Source organism: Echeneis naucrates, chromosome 4 (genome assembly GCF_900963305.1).
Source record: "Echeneis naucrates chromosome 4, fEcheNa1.1, whole genome shotgun sequence".
Lineage (NCBI taxonomy): Eukaryota > Metazoa > Chordata > Actinopteri > Carangiformes > Echeneidae > Echeneis > Echeneis naucrates.
Window position 1 is genome coordinate 6,694,507 of NC_042514.1, and position 21,245 is coordinate 6,715,751.

Here is a 21,245-nt window from a genome sequence, read left to right on the forward strand (position 1 = left end):
ATGAACTATTTAAATTATGATAATACTAAATAATAAATGCACTTATGGCGACTATTCCAGGCTTCAGCTTGACCCAGGAGCTGCAAGGAAACGCAGGGTGCCAGTTCTCTTCAAGCCCGGAGGAGAGCATTTTCTTCCAGGTGGGCAGCTTCGACCGCAGCCTGAGCCACATGTCCTCCGTCTACACAGAGACGTAGAGCAACACTGGAGCAGGACACGCTTGGCCTCACCCACTCGACTGTTCTGCAGTCAACCTCCCCTCGCACGTTCTGGTCACTTCTTTTCTAGATCTCGATTTGTTTTGCTTTTTGTCCGAGCAAATTATAGGTCACGCGGTGAAATAAAAAATCATCTGTATTCTGACCAAGCCGGGTATCAGATGGATGAAAACCAAGGCCAAAAAAAAAAAAAAAAGCTTTGAAGTCAGTTTAGACCACTTACCCACACCCACCTTATTTGAATTGTCAAGATGCAGGATTAAATCCCAAACATTATGGTTTGTGACGACCCCCCCAGCTGATTTTCCATGTGTTATATGAACCATTTTCAGATGTACATTTTTTCACCAATCAATAAGTAAATAAGCAAAGACGTAACCAAAAAAGTCTGAGAACATAAACATGACTTGAGGGATTTTCTTATTCCTATTATCTCATATTAAGGTCAGTTTTCATTTACCTTGAGCTGTGAGAACCACACAGCCTGTAAAACACAAGTGTGTGCATGAGATTTGAGATTTAAAATAGAAATCGTCCGTTATAAACTTGGATTGTAGTTTTAAATATGTGGCCATTCACTCCTCCTCCCACAGACGCTGTTAAGTTTCAGTATCAGAAATGTTTTTTTTTAGGGTTTTCTTTTGTTTTGTTTTGTTTTGTTTTTTTTTAACTTGACCCATTCAAGAGACTGAAAGTCAGGATTTCTTAACCTTTTTGTCCATTCTGTTCTTAATCCATCTCTTGGGAGGTATTGAGGTTGAGAACCACTGAGATTTTGAATACGTAAGAGGAAATGGTGTTTAAAAAAAAAAAAAAAAAAAAAAAAAAAGCTATGATCTGACTGGATGACTGATTGAGTTTCCTTTTTAAATGAAGGGAAGAAATGACATTAAAATTATTACTTTCTGAAGCATCTTTCTGTCAATTTCCATAAGAGACAATCTTTTCATTCTCGCATTGAGGATCACATTTACCTGTCAACAACTCATCACGTACAGAGATGGTGACCTGGTGCTTACACTACAATCAGACTGAGCAGTTTTTACAATTTTAATACATAAACTTTCAGTTGCCACAAAAGCCCCTGAATGGACTGTAAAAGACGCCCCCTCTCCTTTCACTCATCTTTTCATTGCTCTCATCTACAACTTTCAATCCACTTTAGACTGAAGTGTAGCAAAGAATATATCATTTTTGCTGTGTTGTTTTAGCAGTGTATAAAAAATTATTATTATTAATTTTTTTTTTTTTTTTTTTGCATTTCTGCATTTTGTTGTTAAGTGTTTTTGGCTTTTGAATTTATTTACTGAGGAGGTTTTGGGCTAATTAATTCTGTAATAATGCAGAGACCAACCTACTTTATTATTGTATGTATAAAATGTACAGTTTGTTTACAACAGTCATGTTTGTCATTTTTACTTAAAAAAATAATGCAGAGAGGACTGAAATCATTCACATTAGACTGTAAATTCAACAAATGTTCAAGTTTGACAGTGGAACAGACAGGTGAGGAAAAAGCTTCAGACTGTGGACATGGTGTGCCCTCTAGTGGACACTGATGAGTACAGAGCACCTGACTCACTGTCCAAAATACTGTCTCAGCTGTAGCATCAGCTCCTCTCATTAAAGCCTCAGTGTGTTTGATTGTGTGTCAACGCCTCACCACTGTGCCTTATTTCTGCTTCTACTTACTGCGGTAGCTCTGATTATAGTCGTCACTGCAGTTAGTCTGTGCAAACAGGAAGATCAAAGGCTGCAGCTGCAGAGACAGACAATGGCAAAGTGCACATCAGTTTGGGTCACTTTCTAAAGGTTTCCTGTCACACAGAGCCGGGGCCACTCACCAGCTGCAGAGACGTGAGGTATCGTTTCCCGCACGTGAGCGCCGACAGCAGCAAGGATGTAGTAAGGGTACATCACTACGGGAACAAAGGTGCTGAATGGCCCGATGAAGAAGGCTGCAGCAGAACAATAAAAAAAAAAAAAAGACAGAAGATTCATAATGCATCTATTATCAGTCTTTAACCCCAAAATTTAAGTAATTAAATTCTAATTTATAAACTATGGATAAAAGGCAGCTGTAAGTATTGACAGTCAGTGACTTATCAAAGATGCTACACATCTTTTTGGTAGAATTATTGAGAGCACATACATTAAATAAATCGTAATAATACAGCAAAAAATGCTCCACTTTGTGTCTTTGGCAGTATCCACATGAAGTATAAAATAGAAATGTACTTGACACCTTTAATATTCAACACTTACTCATTTGCCTCAGAACTATCTTAAACTGCAGTTTGAATAAATGAATAAATGTCCTATGATGATATTCTGTCTGTGACCATCTGGTTTTAGAGCATCAGCGTTACATTACACGGCCTCAAACATTTGTTTACAAAATAAAACTATAAGTAGCTTTTGCTGACCGAGACGATAAAGGAAAGTTTATGTTTCTATGGAATCATAGATGAATGCATATTTTATGCACTTATCTTTTTGAAAATCTTATTTACATATGATCCATGAAACCTGTCAGGTTATTTGAACCCATTCTAAAACATGGTCTTCACAGTGCTGATGCACCTCTCACCAACTTTTTGTGTATTTAAAGTATTCTCTTAAACCAAGAAGACAAGTTCTCTCCTTTTGTTAAAAAATCCTGGTGACAGGAAATTGAAACCAAACATCACACACAAACACTGCACTTTATAGAAAAAGGTTTTTCCAACCCAGAGAATTCATTTGTCTGCAGAAAAAGTACAGCTGTAAACAAATATATGCTGCATTTGTTGCTCCAACGGCAGGCTGGTGTGTGTTATCAACAACAAACAGACTATTGGTGTCATCCAGTCCGACGGTGGACTTATCCTTATCTGCTTTTTTTTTTTTTTTTTTTTTTTTTTTTTAGCTCTAAGGAGCTCTAAAGCCTAGAGGAAAAACCAACATTATGCTACAGCCACACTGGAAACACTCGATTCTGCCACACACCTGATTCCTGCCCACCAGCTGAAGATCAGGGTGATGATAGACGTGAAGGAAAGCCAACTGACTGTTCTTCTTCCTCAGGATGATGAAGAGCTGCTCCTGGCAAGGAAAGAGCAGAGTTACAAACTTGTACTTTCTCTGCCTGAATCTCACTGACACTGACGACGCATCTGCAGATTTTTACGGTTTCAGAGGGCTGAATGACCTTGGAGAAGAGACCAGCGGGCTCTGGCCATCTGAAGGCAGGAGAGGTGAAAGCTTAGGTTCACATTATTGTGAATAATCAAAAAGCTTACCAAAAAAATGTTGTTTTATCTTTCAGAGCGCACTAGTAGAAAAGTTTTTTGGATCATTTGGATTGAAACGAAGGTTGTGAGAGGAAATCACTGCCAGAAGGCAGCTGCAGTAATCTTCGGACAGAGGTAGCTGGGGATTGGGAACTATGACAAGCCACGATTGACTAATAAAAACAACTATTTCATAAAATGATACATACATTAAAAACAGCCTATAATGGGCACAAGAGAATCTAAGTCACTTATTTGGTTTCCCTGTTAAAACATGGACAAAAAGCAGCAGTCGTGCACCTCATAGAACATGCAGGCAGGCAAGACGAAGTTGGCGAAGTTGTAAACAATGAGAATGACTTTGAGGTCAACGGGTTCCCTGTGTTTCATCAGGCGAGGGCCGGCCCAGACCACACAGAGGTAAACCAGAAAGATGAGGGACACAGACGGGGGAGTAGAGCAGCAGCCACAGGTCAGTCCTCTTGTCTGGAACATAATAGAGCTCTGTTTCAGACTTTCAGGCTTTAGTTGCAGATTCATAAATAAAGTTGGGGACAGATCTGTAGTTATAATTCTAAGTTTTAAGAGTGGCCTTGTTTTTCCGCTCACTACTGAAAGCTGTTTTTGTCTGCACAGGAAATGCAATGTTTGCCTTGTTTCAGTTCCTCTCAGTGTAATTTTAGAATGTTAAATAATTAAGTTTCATAATGCAGAAAAAAAAAAAAAACATAAAAAAATCTTAGTATAGTTTTCAATTAAAGGGCTCTCTGCTCCTCCCACTCACTAACATACACTGCACAGATGACTTTAACGAGATAATGGCGTTTAAAAAATGGCCAAACCACGGGACAAGCCACAAAGCAGTTGCTGTGAAGACAAGGACATCTGCAGCTCCCAACTCCCCCACACACACAGACACACACAGGCTGGTGCTGCAGACTGGGGCTCGCCTCTCTGCTTTAAACTTAAAGGAACTGCAAATGTAGAGAGGAAATAATAATCATCATCACACTCCCATTGTCCACTATCCTCTGCTGCACAGACAGGACACCTGTGGCGGCACAGAAGCCATCTGAAAACATGAAAACACTGTAAAGCCACATCTGTCACATCTGCTACTACATGAATCAACCAAACACACATCTCTCTCTCAGTCTCGGCTGCTGGCCTTACAGACGAGCTTCAGCTCTGAATGCATCGCACAACGTTGCACAGACCTTTGTACACAAATACCAAGAACGGGATCACTTCCTGCTTCCTGTCTCTGTAGGTTTGTGGATGTTTTCTGTTTTGTTAGTTACTGGTTCAACACAGTGAGAGGCGCTATTTCCCCACACTGATTCCGCTGACATTTTATTTGTCCACCTATGTGGCGTTTTTGGCTCTTCAACCATTTCCTTCATGAAAGAAAAAAATTTTGCAATTCCAATTATGATGAAGATTAATTTGTATTTTTTTTTTATGCAAAGAATTTGAAAAGGAGTACAACAATAAAATGCTACCTACGCATTCATGGGTGACTGGGTTTACATGTGCAGGTCATGATTAGGTTTTCCTGTTCTATGTTAGATGTGTAAAAATCAAAACCTGGTTTCAAACACTTGGCAAAGGTCTTGATGCTCCTTGATAGAAACTGTGGTATTTAAACCGCCCATCCAGCTTTGCCAACAGTCTGTTGGTTGAAAAAGACATATGTTAGAAGTCATGTTACACTTGGTCAAACATAATCAGAAATTTAAATATGCATATTGAGTGCCATATTTGTTAAATAAAACCATCATTCAAAATCAATCTGATAAATGTACACATGTTCATTCAGTCTAATATTATTAGATTAACACTCACAGAGGGCATTTTTCTGTATTTAAGTATATTTATTTCATGATTATAGTTACTGAGAGGAACATTTTGAATATAAAACACTTTTACAGTAACTCCAGTATTTCTGATAGCGTGGTAATAAAGACTTCATCTCAGTTAGATGATGAAAAAAAACACCAACGATGAGCTTGATCCGGGACAAGAATATATATCAATGCAGGTTTTACAACTGAAAACGCGACACAACGCCAAAAATATATATCTGTGTTCCTGTTTCTGTAGAAGCGTTTATACCCCCCCTCCCTCCCACTGAGACTATGCTTTAAATAAAGCTTGTGGAAAGCAAGTCACAATCAGTTCCTATGACTTCAGGCTAAAATGGAACTTTTAAATTTTTCTAACTTTCTTGTCATAACCTCTGCGAGCCAAAGACAGGCCAACTTCTCTTGCACGCACACACATTAAAACATACAAAAAAAAAAAAAAAAAAAAAAAATGCATACGTTGTAAAAACAAACAAGGCAATGTTTTTAGAATTCATTTTCCGTAATTAAACTAATCACCCACCTAGAAATGTTTATTATCTCACATACTGTTGTAAAATGTGTAGTCAGTCACTTGTGTGATGATGTAAACTTTAAGATGTCACAGATAAAACAGTAAAAGCCGTAAAAAAAAGAAAATCATCAGCTGTAATGAGGTCAGTAAACAACGTACATTATTTTCATAAAAAAAAAAAAAATTAAAAATTAGAAAGTTTTTAGAAAATTGATCTTTTCATCTGTCATGATTCTTCTTTTACTGCCTTGAAGAAGGAACTGAGGGAGAGTTGTTTGCCTCCACTCTTCATTGCAGACAATTTTGTTTTTTTCGAAGACTGTGTTTTCTTGTCGTTGTTTACCCCGAGCTTTTTCCTCTTTCCGCCCTAATTGCAATAAGCGGAAACAAGTGACATGTCTAACATCTGTTACTAACATGAGATTATAGCACAAGGTGCATTTTTGTAATGATTTATAAAATACATAAATACAGAGGCACTTACCCTTGAGGCTTGTTCGTTTTGACTGGCCACAGAGTCATAAAGCTTCACAATCTGCCAGAGGGTTGACATATTGATCCAATGAACACATGTGGACACTCACTCCTGCTTATTTTCATAACTGGTATGAAACTAACTCAGCTTGCTGCAACTGTATACTTGTAAGAACTAAATTACAAATGTCTTGCATTTTATGGTTTAAAAACTCCAAACAGAAGCACCCTGATATCAAGAAAAACATGAACATTAAACCCCTGAAAACCGGTAATATGGATGACAAGAAAACTACACACAGCACCCGTCACACATCTGCTCCTTTTTGTTTTACTTTTCAATTTAAAACTAGACTGCTGTTGCAAAACCATGTTTTCTGTTTGTGGTAAATCAAGTTTACTTTTGAGGCTGCAGGTATTGTTCATCTCAATTACACAGCAGGGGTTCAACACACACAAGCTATGCAAACAAAACACAAACCTTTTTCACTCCTGTGGACACAGCAGCTTCCTGCAGAGCAGATCTGCTGAGCCACTGTGCATTTTTGGTCTGTGTTTGTGTGTCACCGTTCTTCAAACGCACACTGTGAACCACATACGTCTGGTGGATGTGAGAGAAGATGTGAACCACCTGCAAACAGCGGTGAACCATCAGAGGGCCGTTGGGCAACTCCAGAACAAGTTTATTTGTGTGGTTAAGTGGAAGAGCGTGTTAGCATTGCTGCTGCTTACCTCTCCAACATACTGGCACAGGCTCTCAGTCACAGGAGCTCCCAGTATCCTGCTGATCACAGTACACAGCGCCCTCCTCTGTTTCGTCTCAGAGCTCCCCTCCTCCAGAAGAAGACATGGAAACTCCCACAAGCCTGCCAACAAACCTAACAAAACACACACTTCTTTATTTGTGTATTGTGCGTTCATGGTTAAGATAACCATGATTATTATAAGATGATTATTTTCTCCCATTGTTTGTTGTTATTGTTTGTGTTAACTTGTGTCACTATAGCACATGAGTTATGGTCATGGGGGTAACGCACCATGACATCACCGTGACATTGGTTTGTGAACGGCTGTTTGGATGACCTAAGTTTGTAAATTGGCCATGACCATGCTGTTTTTTGTTTTTTTAAAAACCACGAAAACCTTATAACCATAATTTTTCTGCAAAGTCATGACCACCATAAACAGATCCTTCTCTGACCTTTGTTCGGCCTCTGTGTGAGCAGGTACTCGTCTTCGCCCTCGTCTCCAACTCTGATTACCACAAAGGTCAGAGTTCGCTCCACTCGGGGGGGCTTCTTTGCTGGTTTTCTGGGGAAGTTCTGAACACCCAACTCATCATCCCAGGGCTCAGACGGACACAAAGGACATTTCCCACTATTCACTGAGAGCAAGAAGAAACATCAGTAGTAATTTCAAATCATGAAAGCATGAATGTCTGAGGTCTGAAGGAAGAAACTTACCACAGTCTTCTATATCAGGCAGGGCTGACATTTCTCCCTCCAGCTTCCTCAAAAGCTTCTTGGACTTTTGCTCTTGTTTGACATGAACCTGTAATTTCAGACACTGGCCTTACTATGATGCATTAATGACCTCTGTTAGCACAGACTTATTCAAAGCAAAGCACAAATCCTAACAAGGTCTTATTTGCAATGGCTAGCACTTGGAAACGCCTTTACCTTGTGATAAGAGTGGCAGTGGGACTTTACAGGACACTGGTTGCACACTGGTCCTTTAGGGGTGCAGACTCGTGCTCCTAGCTCCATCATGGCCTGGTTAAAGTCACCGGGTCTCTCTGGGTCCACCAGCATATTGATTAGACTCCTAAAATGCATCACATTACAAAAACATTTAAAGTAGCTTTCACAGATAAAGTGATCTGGCATCAAGGTCAACATTTAGGTTTGTCAATATTAGTTTGGTCTTTAAACTCACCACAGTGCCTCTGTTACTGCAGGACTTGTGCTGTCAGCTCCAATCGCCCTCAGACGACACAGCACCCGAATGACATTGCCGTCCACAGCTCCAGTAACCTAAGCAACAGGCCACCAGCCATTAGTAGTAGATGGAGGCATTGCAGTTGTGACAAATGTCCTCAGAGTTTCCTTCTAGAAACCTGGACAGTTCTGGTGCAGATGTATGTGCTGAGGAGTATGGAGTGTAGGTGACTGTTTGTGTGTGCTTGTCTGATGACTAACCTGTCCCAGAGCAATAGAGCCTATAGCTGCAGCAGTGTAGCGACCAACGCCAGGTAGCTGTTTCAGCAGGCCATCAACTGTCTGAGGCATCTGTCCTTTCAGCTCTGTCACGACCTAAGAGATAAGAGTCACACAATTAAACACTTTCACTTTTTTTGCTTGGTGTCACATAAAGCTGCTGCTAAAATCCGAAAAGTTTTAGACTGACACGTGTACCTTCTGAGCGCCCTCATGCAGTCTTTTTCCCCGGGAATAATACCCGAGACCTGCCCACATCTGGTTCACCTCCTGCCAATAAAAAGACAGTTGATTCAAATTGAAAACAATGACATTCGCACATCAGCATAGTTTCCGGAGATGGTTTTATGGATCACCTCAAGTGTAGCAGATGCCAGGTCCTGCACCGTGGGCCACCGCTGTAGAAGGGAAAGAGAGTCCAGATTACACACAAGGCTGCACATTCAAGGGATCCTCACCTGATGCAATAAAAATTTTGTCATAAACACACACATTAGATGTTTTTATTACTTTTATTATAGCTGCAATGAAAGCAGGATATGGAAGATGGGGAGAAGAGGGGTATACAGCAAATCTTATGTATAAAAAAAAATAATAATAAAAGGCCCTATGTTTCTGGAAAGTTGCTCGGAATCCAAAGTTCTTATTAGGTCAAAGACAACTACCTTCATCCATTTGTTGTAGTAATCTTTAACCGTGGCAACTTGAGTTTGCTGCAGCATGATTTCTGAAACCCACACTGAAAAAACAAGAGAAAATTGCCCTATAAACAACATCAACCGCAGTTAAATATACTGAAATTAAGTCAAGAGAATGTTTTCATACCTGCGTAAGTCCTGATGTTGAGGTCTGGTTCTGTAATAGCCTGTCATACAATTACAGGGAGTCTGTCAATTACTTCTTGGTAATAGAAACCATTCATTGTACAGCTAACACAACTAGATATAAGAAGCATTAATTTAAACTTTTTTGAAACATTATGACAGGTTGTGTTACCACAATACATAATTATTGTTATTCTGCAACATTAGTCCCAAACAAAACCAGTCAGGCAAGAGTTTTTGTTTACCAGAGTCCTCCATGGCAGCTCTCTCTTCTCCTTGTCATACCAGTTCAGGAGCTGACAGCGCAGCTGTGCAACATCAGCAGGATCAGGAAAAGTGTGGAACGTCGACGGTGAGACAGCCTTCGTAGTTCCCTCTGCAAGTCCAAAAACATTACTCTCATCAAAACTTTGGAAGCAAAAGTTTTACACTGATGGTCGAGTAATTAAAGAAAAAAAAAAAAAAGCATAAACTACTGTATGTGTTGAGGCATGGATGTGTATAACATAACAGATAACAGAAAGTACCTAACATGAAAATTATCTTGAAACCAAATAAAACCTAAACACTTGAGAAACACTCAAACACACTAGACATAATCCCACACAGTAAGTCCTCCGCCTGTTAGAGGCAGCTTCAAGGAGGTAAAATCATGATAAAACACAACACGTGTGTCTTCTGCTTGTTATTGTTGATCGGTTAATTGTGAACTTTTTTTTTTTTCCAGGCATCTGATTAACTTGACCCGGAACAGGCAGGGAGCCATGGTAACGTTACACAAGTTACCATGGTGACTCAATCAGGCAAGAAACGGGCCACTGTCAAACCGGATTAAATCTGAAATGACATGGATAAACGTAAACTTCTTCTTTGTACGGTGTTAATGACCAGAGTGGGCAGGCTGGCAGTCTTTTAGACAACATGGCAGGTAGCATTAACGCGGTAGCCGGACCTTGCTTCGCCGTCTTTGTCCTCTGGCGCTTCGGTTTAGCAGCTTCCATTATTTCCCGTGTGGCTCTTTTGCCGTTTTGCATCGCTGGCCGTAGCTTGTTCATGGCTACACGTCGTATGAACGGACTTCCTCCATCTCTTGTTTACATCACAGCTTCGTTTTGACTCCCGCCAAATTTTCACCGCTCATCCAATCCTGCGCATGACCACGTTTTACGCAGGCGTAACGTAACTTCCGGGAGGAGGGGCCACGTGGACGTTACATAATGACTTCCTGTGCGGTTCCTACAAGCAAGTGTGCTGCTGTTGTACCATACTGACCATTATTGATCACGAATAGCTCAGATAAGGACATGCAGGTATTTAATCAGTGCATATTAAAGGTACCCAAACCACTGAAACCCCCAGATGAGATCCAAATGAAAACTATTCTCTGTAAAACTTTATTTAAACTGGGCTCAGATGACAAATTAATGTAAAGCGTCCACTTAGTTACCTTTCATTATTCCACAAGTGCCAAAGGTTCTTGTCTTTTAGAAGCATACAAACACAGCATGAACATGTAAGTCTTCTATTTGGTGTCATCATTTAAATCATTGAATAGTTTTTTCCTCTTCTCAGCCTTCATAAATCTCTCCATCCAAAACTGGAAAGAAAAAAAAATTACTACTCCAGCACATTTTGTCAAACTGGGGCAGAAAAGACAGGACTTCTGAAAAACTCTTTGCCATCATCACCTTTAGGTATGCTCATTTTGTTCGTTAACATGATTTCTGCCTGTGCTTCATCCAGACTCATGTACAAACTTGCAGGGTTGTGCTGTAGAAACAGGGTGACTGGTTACCGTTTCATTCTAGAAGTTTACACAATGACATTTTAAACCAATGGCGTCTACCATTGCTTTTCAGTTATTAAGGCTTACCATGAAGGCTTCAAACAGTGTACGGCCCATGACTCTTTGCACATCCTCTTTTATAACTGGGAATGAGCAGACAAAGTGCTAGGCCAAGATGACAGCAGACATTCAGTGTTAGTATGTGCAAGTGTATGAATATATTTGATTGTATGTATAGAAACAGGGACCAGGGGTGCAAGCAGTGAGGGAAATGGTAAAAGCATTTAAAATTTTAAATCATTTTAAATGAGCAAAGAAAGCTACTGGAGTTATTGCTCCACTGTTTCAGAATGGTTTAATGTTGGCATATATAAGTCTTCTAATGTTACCGAGCATTTCAGAGAAGCTGAGCTGATAAAGGTCAAATCTGTCATTAAGTGTAAGAGCATAGGAGGGACTGAGACAGTGCTCTTAATTTAAATTATTGTGATTTTTTTTGTGTTATTGAAGTTGTTAAGTGAAGACACTTAAAAGCTTTTTATGTAAAGCATAAAATTACAACACAGACTATGTAGAAGCAAGTTTGTCTGAGAAACATGTATGTACCTTCAAAGCCAGGCTGGCTTGTATTTGAGCATCACTGTGTTCTCTGTTGCCCATAGCACAGAGGAGACACTGGCTCACTCCAAGAGCGAGAAGCTCACAAGAAAGTTCTTGATCTTGTTCAGCAAGCATCCTTCAACACATTCAACACCATAAAAATACATCATTACAATAACTGAGGCTATCACATGGAAATTGAAGCAATAGTCCAGTGGATTATAAAATGATATTATAATTCATATACATATATATAAATAATGTCTCTTTATAAAGCATTTGCTTGGAAGTGGCCTTACCGTATAGCTTTAGCTGCAGCAGCTTGTTGCACAAACACAGAGAGTGATCCATTCATCTTGATCATCTCGGTCTCTGATGGGATTGTATCAACAAAATATGTCTCTGAACATAAAAGACATGAATACATTAGTTTGGTGCCTCATCTTTAGAAGATGACATTAACGTGGGATGGTCTCAGTTTTCTTATGAAAATTAATTTCCTGATCAGTCTAAAGGGATCACTGTAGTAGTCTTTGGAAAAAAAGGGTTAGTTTAACTTACTACTCATACCCAGAGTAAAGTGTCACCTTGTGTGATCTGTTGTTGCTTCACTTCCTCTTTTGTAGGCTTAAGCAGACCTACCAATCCACTGAGCAACAATGGTTTAACATCATAGCACTTCAGCTCTAGAATAAGATTAATAGCTGTGAGAAAGATACACAATAAGTGATGAGTGTCCAACAATTTAAAACAGTGAAGCCACAGTAAGAACAACCATACTATTCTAAAACTCTTCTCTGTTTACCTTCATCTTGGATCCCCAGGTGCAGGGATCTGAGCATGTTCAGCAGAGGTTCTACAATGCTGTGATGGGCAGTCTTCATTCTGGACTGCATAATTTCATAGATGGTATATATTGGCAGGTTACCATTATAAATAAATTAAAACCAGCATTGTCATGGGGCATTGATATGCTGACCTATGAATACTCATTTTATCACTGCACACATAAACACCCAGTTTTTATATGTCTGTGACTCTGTGTGTACATCATCATGGCATTACCTGAACAGTGCGTAAAGTGCGCAGGATCAGCAGTTGGGCTTTAGGAGAGTTACATGCCATGACGCTAATGAGGCTTCTGTAGATTTGTTTTTGATGTTTAGGATTTCCTTGGCACAGGGACTCCAGAAGGACCGAAGCTTTTCCTTGGGTTTCCTCTGTGCATGACTCTGCCAGGCATTCTGCTACGACTTTGGCACCTACAGAATAGAGAGGTCAAAGCTGATATAATTCCTCCTACATTATATTGGCCCAAATGGTAAGTGAATAATGACATTTACCATGGCTTTCACAGATGATCTCTTTGTATTTGCGACCAGCATTGGAGATAGTGAGCAGAAGATGGAGGGCTTCTGCTTTGTCCTCCTCTCTGATCTGAGTGTGGCTCAAGATGTCCAGCAGTGTGAGAACACCTTCATCCTGCAGAAACTCTGAGAGGTACCGATTGCTGACAAAAACAAATGAAAGCAAACAAGAGTACCGATCACAGAGGAATGCCAGAAAGGACTCAAACAAGGATGATGGACTATTTTAGTTGTACTCACTGGCCTGATGCAGATAGGAAAATGTTGATTGCGCTTAACTGGAGTCCCAAAATTTTCCCAAACGTGTATCTGAATATTCAGTGAAGGTCTGGGTGTCAGGTGATTATAGAGCAGAGCAGCCTAACATGAGGCCTAGACATGATCTCTTTTTGTATTTGTATTATCATGCATGACACGCATAGAATAAACACCAAATAAGACTCTCATACATGACAACAGACATCATTGGAGCCACAGCTTACAGTGCCACACTGAATTTTCAGGACTATTAATCAAATATTTAGCCTTCACAAATCTGTGGATGTGTTGTGAGTTTATGGAGAAGAATGGAGAAAAAAAAAAGGGATACGTGAGTCTGATCCAGGTGGTGAGTCGAGCAAGAAAGAGACTGGAAACCTCGGCAAACTCGGACTCCAGCTCAGAGGTGGTCTTCCCCGCGTTTTGGCCGATAAAGGTGTTCAACATGCGGCTCCGGACCGTCCTGTCTCCGCGGTCCCAGTCCCGGAGGAAGCTCAGCACTCTGCCGACGGTCGCCGGTTCACGGTGGGTGGGCATCGTTGTTGTTGTAAGTTAATGTTTTTATAAAACAAACAAAAAACTAAAACTAACCCACACTGAAATCCTATAGCTGCTCCTATGTAAAAAAAAAAAAAGAATTACCTTGACTTTGATTTTGACTAAGAGCTGACTTTATTTAGCTTCCTCAACTTCCGCCTTCACTTCGTTTACATGGTCGCTTAGCAACAAGGATCCGTCCATGTTGGTTCACGTCATTATTTTATTATAGTAACATAATGTCAGTGAAATGTATGAAAATGAATCCCTTAACTTTACTTATATAAATAAGATTACAGCCCATCAACTAAAAGATGTCTGCCAGTTTTCATCCATATCTGGACTGTTTTCTTCTGTATAAGACCGCTGCTTGGTTAGCAGGTTAATTATCGTCTTATTTCTACTGATCTTATTTTTATATTATTTTAGCTTGTCTCGCATTAAACACGGACCGGTGTCCCCACCGGGTGGTTGGCTGGTGGAGCCGGCAGAATAAACCGGCTGCCGGGTTTGCTGCCCCCCGCAGGCCGCGCTCCGGAAAATGCGCCTCTCTCTCCGGAGATAAAGGAGGAACATCTCGGCGTGGTGAGGAAAATCTCAGCTGAACTCAGTCCTCCATGGGACCCACTCGGTTTTTAACCCGACACACCCCCCCCCCCCCCCCCCAGGCCGGGTCTCTTTGTCCGCCCCCCTCCTCTCAAACCTCCGGGATCTACTTTTAATGTCCCTCTGTGCCAAATAGCGGCTGGTCCGGGGAGCGACACTTCATCTTAACTGCTATTGTTTGCTATATATATATATTTATTTTTATTTTAAGACCCAATGTAAAAAAAATCCTACAAACTCGCACATGTTATTTTTATTATTATTATTATTTCAATCTTTACAATCGCTGGTGTGTTTAAGGACCGATGGGTGCGCGTATCAGGGCGGAAAAACGGAGCGCCAGAAGAACGAAGGGAGAGAGTGACAAGGACCGGGGGGGTGGGGGGGGGGGGAGAGAAAGGGGAGGGGAACTGACATTAAAGCAACACAACAAGGAAACTACACTGCGGAGCCACGGACGCCTTCATTTTATGTCTTTTTGAATAATAGCCAGAGCTCGTGTGGCGAAGTGCGTCCGTGAAATCCGCCCGCAGCTCGGCCCCCCTTCACGGCCTCCCGTGCCCCGGAAAAAAGGAGCCGCTTTCGGACCGAGTCGGACTTCCAGGCGGCTTCCCGACGCTTCGGCGGACATGGGTGAGAATAATGAAAGAGGACTTTAATTGTGATTGTGGTGGGAAATTAGGAGAGGAGGAGCAGGCCTCTTCTTCTGGAGAGGAGAGCCGAGTCCTGATGGGAGGTGGAAACAAAGGCCAAGCGCTTAGCTTAGCCGTAATTAATACTAAAGATCAATTTAGATGATCTTTTGGTTATTTTCAGCCCGCACAGATTAATTTTATACACGAGGACTGCTATTATTATTATTTCTTTTTCTTTTTTTCTTTTTAGCATGCAGCCGTCTTAAAGGATGGAGTTTCCATCAGAAAGTCATTGTAATTAAGAATAATACACATTTGCTGTGATGCAGCTTTGAGATGTTAAACTGGCGTTCAGGTGCTTTGGTTAATTTTTAAACTGTGACCTTTCAAAAAGACAAAAAAGAAAAAGCAGCTGCTGCAGAGTCAGAGATTTGAAATGAAAGCATTGTGTTGGTGGACATGTTTACCTCAGCAGATCTGATCGGTGTTTGTGTCCCCAGGCTCAGAGCCACCCAGCTCTCCACAGGTGGTGGAGGATGGAGGAGAGGAGGATGAGGAGGAGCTGAGTGGAGGGGAGGAGGCTGACCTGAGGTCCAGCTCCGGCCGTGGCTCCCTGCTGACCCGGAGAGGCATCACCCTGAGAGTGCTGCTCAAGGACGGCCTGGTGGAGCCCGGGGACGGGGTGCTCGCCATCCACTACTTGGTAACAACACATATCACACACAGATAGAGAGCAAGAGCTGCTGTTGTGTATCTTTTTTTTTTTTTTTTTTTTTAAGTATTGTGTTATGTGAAGTTGCACCAGTCGATAAAATACACCTGACTGTGGATGTAAAAGGAGTAAACCCACATGCACATGTTTTAGTTTTGTCCTGAAACTCCCTCTCTTTTCCGTCAGGGTAAGAACTTTGTCGGAGACCTGTTGAATGATGGGAAAATCCGATGGGTGGAGACGGGCCAAATTTTCAACTCCCCCAGCGCCTGGGCGACACACTGCAAACGTCTGGTTAACCCAGCTAAAAAGTCCGGCTGCGGCTGGGCGTCTGTACGCTACCGGGGACAGAAACTGGTCCAGTACAAAACCACCTGGCTGCACAAATACCAACCCAGCGCAGACATGGTGAGAACACAGTGATGGAGCCTGTTTATTGTTATTGCATTATCTTCACCTCAATGAGGGAAATATCTGAGCCAATTTGCTGAAATACTGTGAAATGTTTTTTTTTTTTTAAATCTCATTCAGGTTTTGCACAAAGAAAACATAGAACGAAGTAGAATGAAGCAGCACAGCAGCAAAATAACTTGCTGATTTTGAAAGATGGATGATGAAATATATGAGAGGAAATGGCAGTTCGGGAAGAGCAGTTTTCTTTTGTCAGACACTTTGATTTGACAGACTGATAGCAGCTTTTGAAACTTCTTTTTCCTCCCTGTTTATGCCTTGAGAAGCTTTTTAGACTTTTAATGAAATGATTCCTATTTGTTTTATTCTGTAATGAAGAGAAAGAAGCTTAATTTACAAATATACCTGGATAGATTCATATGAAGAATAGTGTGGAAATATTCTGATCCTGTGACACCTCAGTTTTACATTGGGGACTTCTTGGGAGGGAGGGCATGATTTGTTTTAATGTTTTTTTGTTTATATGACTATCAGTATTATCTCACGTCACATCTTCTGCTCACTTCTTGTGATTTCAGAGCTTGGTGAGTGAGGAGGATGATGATGAGGATGAAGAGGAGGGGAAGGCAGCTGTGCAGGCTGATGAGAAGAACAAGAACACCAAACCTGGATTACATGGTATGATCCTTCCCTTCCCTTCTTCTCTTCCCTTCCCTTCCCTTCGCTTACAGAAACTCCTCTTCACTGTTACAGATGTAATGGTTTCACGAAGAACTGACAGAGAGAGAATTCCTGTCAGATACTGCACCTTGGGCACCAGGGATGCTGCCAGGTACTTCCTGTAAATCAGACTGATCAATGCCATTTCGTATGACCACCGTGTTGTGCATGAGACGAACTGAAACTAATTTGTGTCCTCAGAGATCCACACACACTCGTGGAGCTGTCAGCCTTCTCAGCCATCAACAGATTCCAGCCTTTCAATGTAGCCGTGTCCAGTAACGTATTGCTGCTAATGGTAAGAGTTACAGCTAAAGCAGGAGATTTAAACATCACTGGATATTTAAGAGACTGAGATGCCTCCTTTTTGTCATTTATAGGACTTTCACTGTCACCTGACCACCAGTGAGGTGGTGGGATACCTCGGAGGGCGGTGGGATACTAATACACAATGTGAGTGTGACTTAACCATACAAATAAGATTAAAATAATGCATCAGTAGATCGGAATGAGGCTTCATCACCTGCGTATTTCTTCTGATGGTTGTGTTTCAGTGCTGACCGTCTTAAGGGCTTTCCCCTGTCGGACCAGGCTGGCAGACAGAGAATCGGCCTCTGCTGTGGAGGAGGAGGTACAGTAACACGTGGACGGCAGGTCACAGGTCCAAATGAAAACATGGAGGCGAACTCGATCTGCCCCCAGGACAGCTCAGTAGCCAACACCAACCGAGTCAAATTTTGTCACATGGAAATACAATCAGTGACTGCAGTGTAGACTGCTCTAAGATTAAATACGAGTTCATTTCCAGCAACATCAGAAAGTTATTGTTTTATGTCAAAAGGAACTGTCCTACGACACAAAGATTAAATTGAAATGTTTTCCTTCCTTTTCCGGGATGTGTACTGATATGTGAATAATAGGTACTGAAAAATGACCAAATTTGCTTCATATTATCTGCACTTTTGTAAGTCTTCACCAAGGCTCCTGATAGCCACTGCTTTAGAATGTGTCTATTATATTAAGCTCAAGTGAAATAAAATATACATCAGTTCACGTCAGTCACTTGTCATGGTTACTCACCCCCAGATCTGCCAGAACCTGTTCATGCGTGGGCTGTCGTTGGTGGGCTGGTACCACAGTCACCCACGAGGTCCAGCTCTGCCGTCGCTGCAGGACATCGACTCCCAGATGGACCACCAGCTGAGGCTGCAGGGCTCAAACAACGGCTTCCAGCCCTGCCTGGGCATCATCTGCGGTCAGTGGCTGCTTTCATGTGTAGCGTTGAGTTGAATTCTCCGAATGCTTTTTTACCAGTGTTGTACTTAGGTCCAGGTCCCAGTGTGTGAGTCTTTGCGGTTTTGTCTGAGTCAAGTTCAAAATGGGAGAGGATAAACTGGATCTATCTGCAATATACATCGATCAGCCAAGCTTTAATGACCACTTGTTCATCACTGTCTCACTCAGCATTTTGATGCCAAAACAGCAAATGCTTATGCTGGTTCTATCTGGTTCTATTAGAACTAGCATTGACCTGTTTGCAGTTTGAGCAGCAGGAGTTCTTCTATTCTTTGCTCCCCACTTGCTCATTTTTCCGGTTGGCAACCCATCAACCTCAAACACAGACAGATATATCCCGCCCACTGCCATGGTAACGAGTTAACCAGTGCTACCCACTTCACCTGTCGGCGGTCACGATGATATGGCTGATCAGTGTAAGCATCCGAGGTATTCTGCAAAGTCGTTGCACCACCCCAAAAAATAAGAAGAAAGAATAATTTAAAGTAATGGACAACAGATAGCAGAAAATGTCGAGTGGGGATGCCATCCAGTCGTTTTAATGTTTTAGTGAGCTCTTTTGACGACCTGTGGGCTAATGGCCATTCATGCTGCAGTGATAGGATGTGAGTAAGACAGGACCAAAATTTGAAGCCAAATTGTTGCACTTGCTGCAATTTCTAAGTTTAGATTTCCTTTGAGGAGGAGTATTATATACTACTATTCTGCTTTGTGATCAACATGCAGGTTTAGCCCTTAATTTTTTTTTTGTTTGTTGTTTTTTTCAGGGCCATATTATCACGGTAATCAAGGTGTGGCCTCCACAATAACTCCATTCTGGGTGGTGCCACCTCCTGAGGTAAAGACAGACATCACTAATGGATGTCAAGTTATCCTATTTCAGAATGTAATTACCTAGTTAAATGTTTCCTGCTGTAGTTCATTTAAAAGTTTGTGCACATTTTTCTGCTAATCCAACGCACAATCCGCCTTCCCGCAGCAAAGGCCGAATGACTACGGTATCCCGGTGGCTGTGGAGGTCACCTATGTGCAGGACAACTTTCTTACCAGTGATGTCCTTAATGAAATGGTACGGACACGGCAGCGGCACACAAATGAAAACTCAACACAGAAATCAAAGTGCATGCAGCTGTTTCTAGTTTGCAAAGGCTGTAAATTAGTTTGAAAATGCTTAGCTCTTGTTTTCGATTCCTCCAAAGATGCTGCTGGTCGACTACTACAGGGCAGCTCCCGACCTCGTCCAGTTCGGCCAGTACTGGTGCCCCGACACGACCATGATGGACAAGATCAAGGTACAATGACCTACAGAAGACCACCACATTAAAAAACTGATTCCTGGACAGCTGTTAGCAAATGTGTGTCTGAGGATCCTTCGACTCTGAAGCCGACCTAACTTGCTCGTCTTCTCCCTCCTCAGGGCTCTCTGAGCTGCCATGCCCCCAAAGATCAGGCCTATTCTCAGATTTTGGAGCACGTCTACAGTCAGCTGAGCAATATGCACTGAGTGGATCAGCTCTGCATGGCGTGCTCGTTGCCGCTGTCTCCAAGTCGTCCCATTGCAAATGCCGAGTTGGCGGGTTCTGGTGTGGCCTGCGTACAATGTAAAACATGTAGATGCCTTGAATTCTGTCACGTCGTTCGATCCAGCATTGTCCCGAGTTCAGACACACTCCGACGACTTTGAAGGTGAAGGTGCTAAATCTGTGCTGCTAAGTCACCCAAGGAGGAGTGTATTTACCATCAATGTAAACCAAGAAATATACTTAGTGAACATACCTAATGCAATTAGTGTTTCTCTAAGAGTCGTGTCAGGAAGCAGGCCTCTTACCTTCTACCCGTGGACCTACGTGCCTATCTGTGCCAGTATCCTGCTGTATGTGGTATACTGCCAGATATGTACAATATAAACTTGTTGTAATTGCCTGCGTGGGCTGACGCAGGAAGTGATTGGAAAACAAAACATAACAAAATGGTGGTGCTAAATATCGTTAGCGTATAGCGTAAACGAAAGCGGCAGACGTGTCTTGGTTCTCTGCAATAGATTTTGTGAATGTTTTGTGTTCCTCGAGTCAAATTGAAAGGTTGTAATGTGGTGCAAGTTAAATCCATTTTTTAATGAACTTGTGTGTCTGTGAGCTGTGTTGTGAATGTGCCCCTCTACTGTCTTCCTGTCAGGTTGCATGAGTCCTGTTGTGAGGACTCGTACTTGCTCCCTCTTTACCTGTACTGTATTTATAACTGTGGATTGTGTGACGTACATGTATGAAGACGTATGCCTTAAGCCTGCTGATTGATGATCCACAAAGCATTAAAATATACACACTGGAACTATTTAATCATAACTTGTCTCGCATTGTGTGTGCATTTGTGTGAGGATAACTGCTGTGTTGTGTAATTTGTATAAATTGCTATTATGTGGTGTCACCAGATGCTCACAGCTCACCATTGATCAAATACAGGCCCAACACATTTTTCCTTTTCATTTATTATAAGAATGGGGGAGGTGGGAGATGAGAAAGGAGCACATAGAAATACTTTGATAGTAAAAGACAAAATATTGCGGTTAAATTGTGTACGCATACTGAAAGTAAAAAGGCAACTTACTCTAAGACATACATTTACAGGGTGATACAGGACTACATGCAAAGATGAATTTAAAGATCTTGTGTATAAAAAAATACTATGAAGAGCCATAATGATTTAACGTTCAAATGAGCATTTAAGACTAATTAAAAAAAATGGATAGTCCTTAAAAAATAATAATAATCAATGGGACTTTTTTGGGGGGGCGCATGGATTAAAATCTACATAAAAGCAGTTTCCTCTGGTGGTTTGCTATTAAATCTCACATATAGACACAAAGTGTTCAGGTGTAGTGTCAGAAATGTACTAAAATGTGCACACATGCATTTCATCTTTACACAGGAAAAATGC

At 41.4% G+C, this 21,245-nt stretch overlaps 4 protein-coding genes across 9 annotated transcripts in view; 2 read left to right on the forward strand and 2 right to left on the reverse strand.

Moving 5' to 3' along the window:
* Positions 1 to 1,047, forward strand: part of glis1b (GLIS family zinc finger 1b) — a 76,360-nt gene extending 75,313 nt beyond the window's left edge. For all 5 annotated transcript variants that reach the window (XM_029499419.1, XM_029499415.1, XM_029499416.1 and 2 more), the window contains one exon: positions 61 to 1,047. In XM_029499419.1, coding sequence (XP_029355279.1) covers positions 61 to 197 — 137 coding nt within the window. In that variant the 3' untranslated portion in view covers positions 198 to 1,047. The remainder of the gene's footprint in view (positions 1 to 60) is intronic.
* Positions 1,048 to 5,807: 4,760 nt separating this feature from the next.
* mutyh (mutY DNA glycosylase) lies at positions 5,808 to 10,462 on the reverse strand. The gene is made up of 15 exons (XM_029500377.1): positions 10,336 to 10,462; positions 9,629 to 9,759; positions 9,385 to 9,424; positions 9,225 to 9,298; positions 8,916 to 8,957; positions 8,758 to 8,829; positions 8,542 to 8,655; positions 8,279 to 8,376; positions 8,023 to 8,167; positions 7,807 to 7,894; positions 7,545 to 7,727; positions 7,076 to 7,221; positions 6,825 to 6,974; positions 6,354 to 6,404; positions 5,808 to 6,236 (listed from the first exon to the last, which is right to left on the reverse strand). The coding sequence occupies exons 1-15, from the start codon at positions 10,436 to 10,438 to the stop codon at positions 6,096 to 6,098; spliced, it is 1,578 nt and encodes a 525-aa protein (XP_029356237.1). The 5' UTR covers positions 10,439 to 10,462; the 3' UTR covers positions 5,808 to 6,095.
* Positions 10,463 to 10,851: 389 nt separating this feature from the next.
* On the reverse strand, positions 10,852 to 15,860 carry armh1 (armadillo like helical domain containing 1). Of its 2 annotated transcripts, none has more exons than XM_029499561.1 (12): positions 15,640 to 15,860; positions 13,726 to 14,010; positions 13,377 to 13,445; positions 13,113 to 13,279; positions 12,835 to 13,031; positions 12,575 to 12,659; positions 12,357 to 12,455; positions 12,069 to 12,171; positions 11,776 to 11,905; positions 11,257 to 11,334; positions 11,072 to 11,153; positions 10,852 to 10,980 (listed from the first exon to the last, which is right to left on the reverse strand). In XM_029499561.1, the coding sequence occupies exons 2-12, from the start codon at positions 13,929 to 13,931 to the stop codon at positions 10,952 to 10,954; spliced, it is 1,245 nt and encodes a 414-aa protein (XP_029355421.1). In that variant the 5' UTR covers positions 13,932 to 14,010; positions 15,640 to 15,860; the 3' UTR covers positions 10,852 to 10,951. The 2 variants fall into 2 exon arrangements, with proteins under 2 accessions (XP_029355421.1, XP_029355420.1); XM_029499560.1 differs by having other exon boundaries at positions 12,357 to 12,473.
* On the forward strand, positions 14,948 to 20,668 carry mpnd (MPN domain containing). Its single transcript, XM_029499559.1, has 13 exons — positions 14,948 to 15,170; positions 15,673 to 15,875; positions 16,071 to 16,292; positions 16,874 to 16,973; positions 17,049 to 17,127; positions 17,217 to 17,313; positions 17,396 to 17,468; positions 17,570 to 17,646; positions 18,102 to 18,270; positions 19,079 to 19,149; positions 19,291 to 19,380; positions 19,511 to 19,603; positions 19,729 to 20,668. The coding sequence occupies exons 1-13, from the start codon at positions 15,167 to 15,169 to the stop codon at positions 19,813 to 19,815; spliced, it is 1,365 nt and encodes a 454-aa protein (XP_029355419.1). The 5' UTR covers positions 14,948 to 15,166; the 3' UTR covers positions 19,816 to 20,668.
* The last annotated feature ends 577 nt before the right edge of the window (positions 20,669 to 21,245 follow it).

Bases quoted from the DNA above. Each gene is read 5' to 3' on its own strand.
- mutyh (XM_029500377.1), bottom strand. From the start codon at position 10,438: ATGAACAAGCTACGGCCAGCGATGCAAAACGGCAAAAGAGCCACACGG. The intron at 9,760-10,335 runs GTCCGGCTACCG...TTGGACTTGCAG, and splicing joins GACAAAGACGGCGAAGCAAG to AGGGAACTACGAAGGCTGTC. The intron at 9,299-9,384 runs GTATGAAAACAT...TTGTTTTTTCAG, and splicing joins CAACATCAGGACTTACGCAG to TGTGGGTTTCAGAAATCATG.
- armh1 (XM_029499560.1), bottom strand. From the start codon at position 13,931: ATGCCCACCCACCGTGAACCGGCGACCGTCGGCAGAGTGCTGAGCTTC. The intron at 13,032-13,112 runs GTAAATGTCATT...TCTATTCTGTAG, and splicing joins GATCATCTGTGAAAGCCATG to GTGCCAAAGTCGTAGCAGAA. The intron at 12,474-12,574 runs GTAAACAGAGAA...TCTTTCTCACAG, and splicing joins CCTGGGGATCCAAGATGAAG to CTATTAATCTTATTCTAGAG.
- mpnd (XM_029499559.1), top strand. The intron at 16,974-17,048 runs GTATGATCCTTC...TCACTGTTACAG, and splicing joins CACCAAACCTGGATTACATG to ATGTAATGGTTTCACGAAGA. The intron at 17,314-17,395 runs GTAAGAGTTACA...TGTCATTTATAG, and splicing joins GTAACGTATTGCTGCTAATG to GACTTTCACTGTCACCTGAC.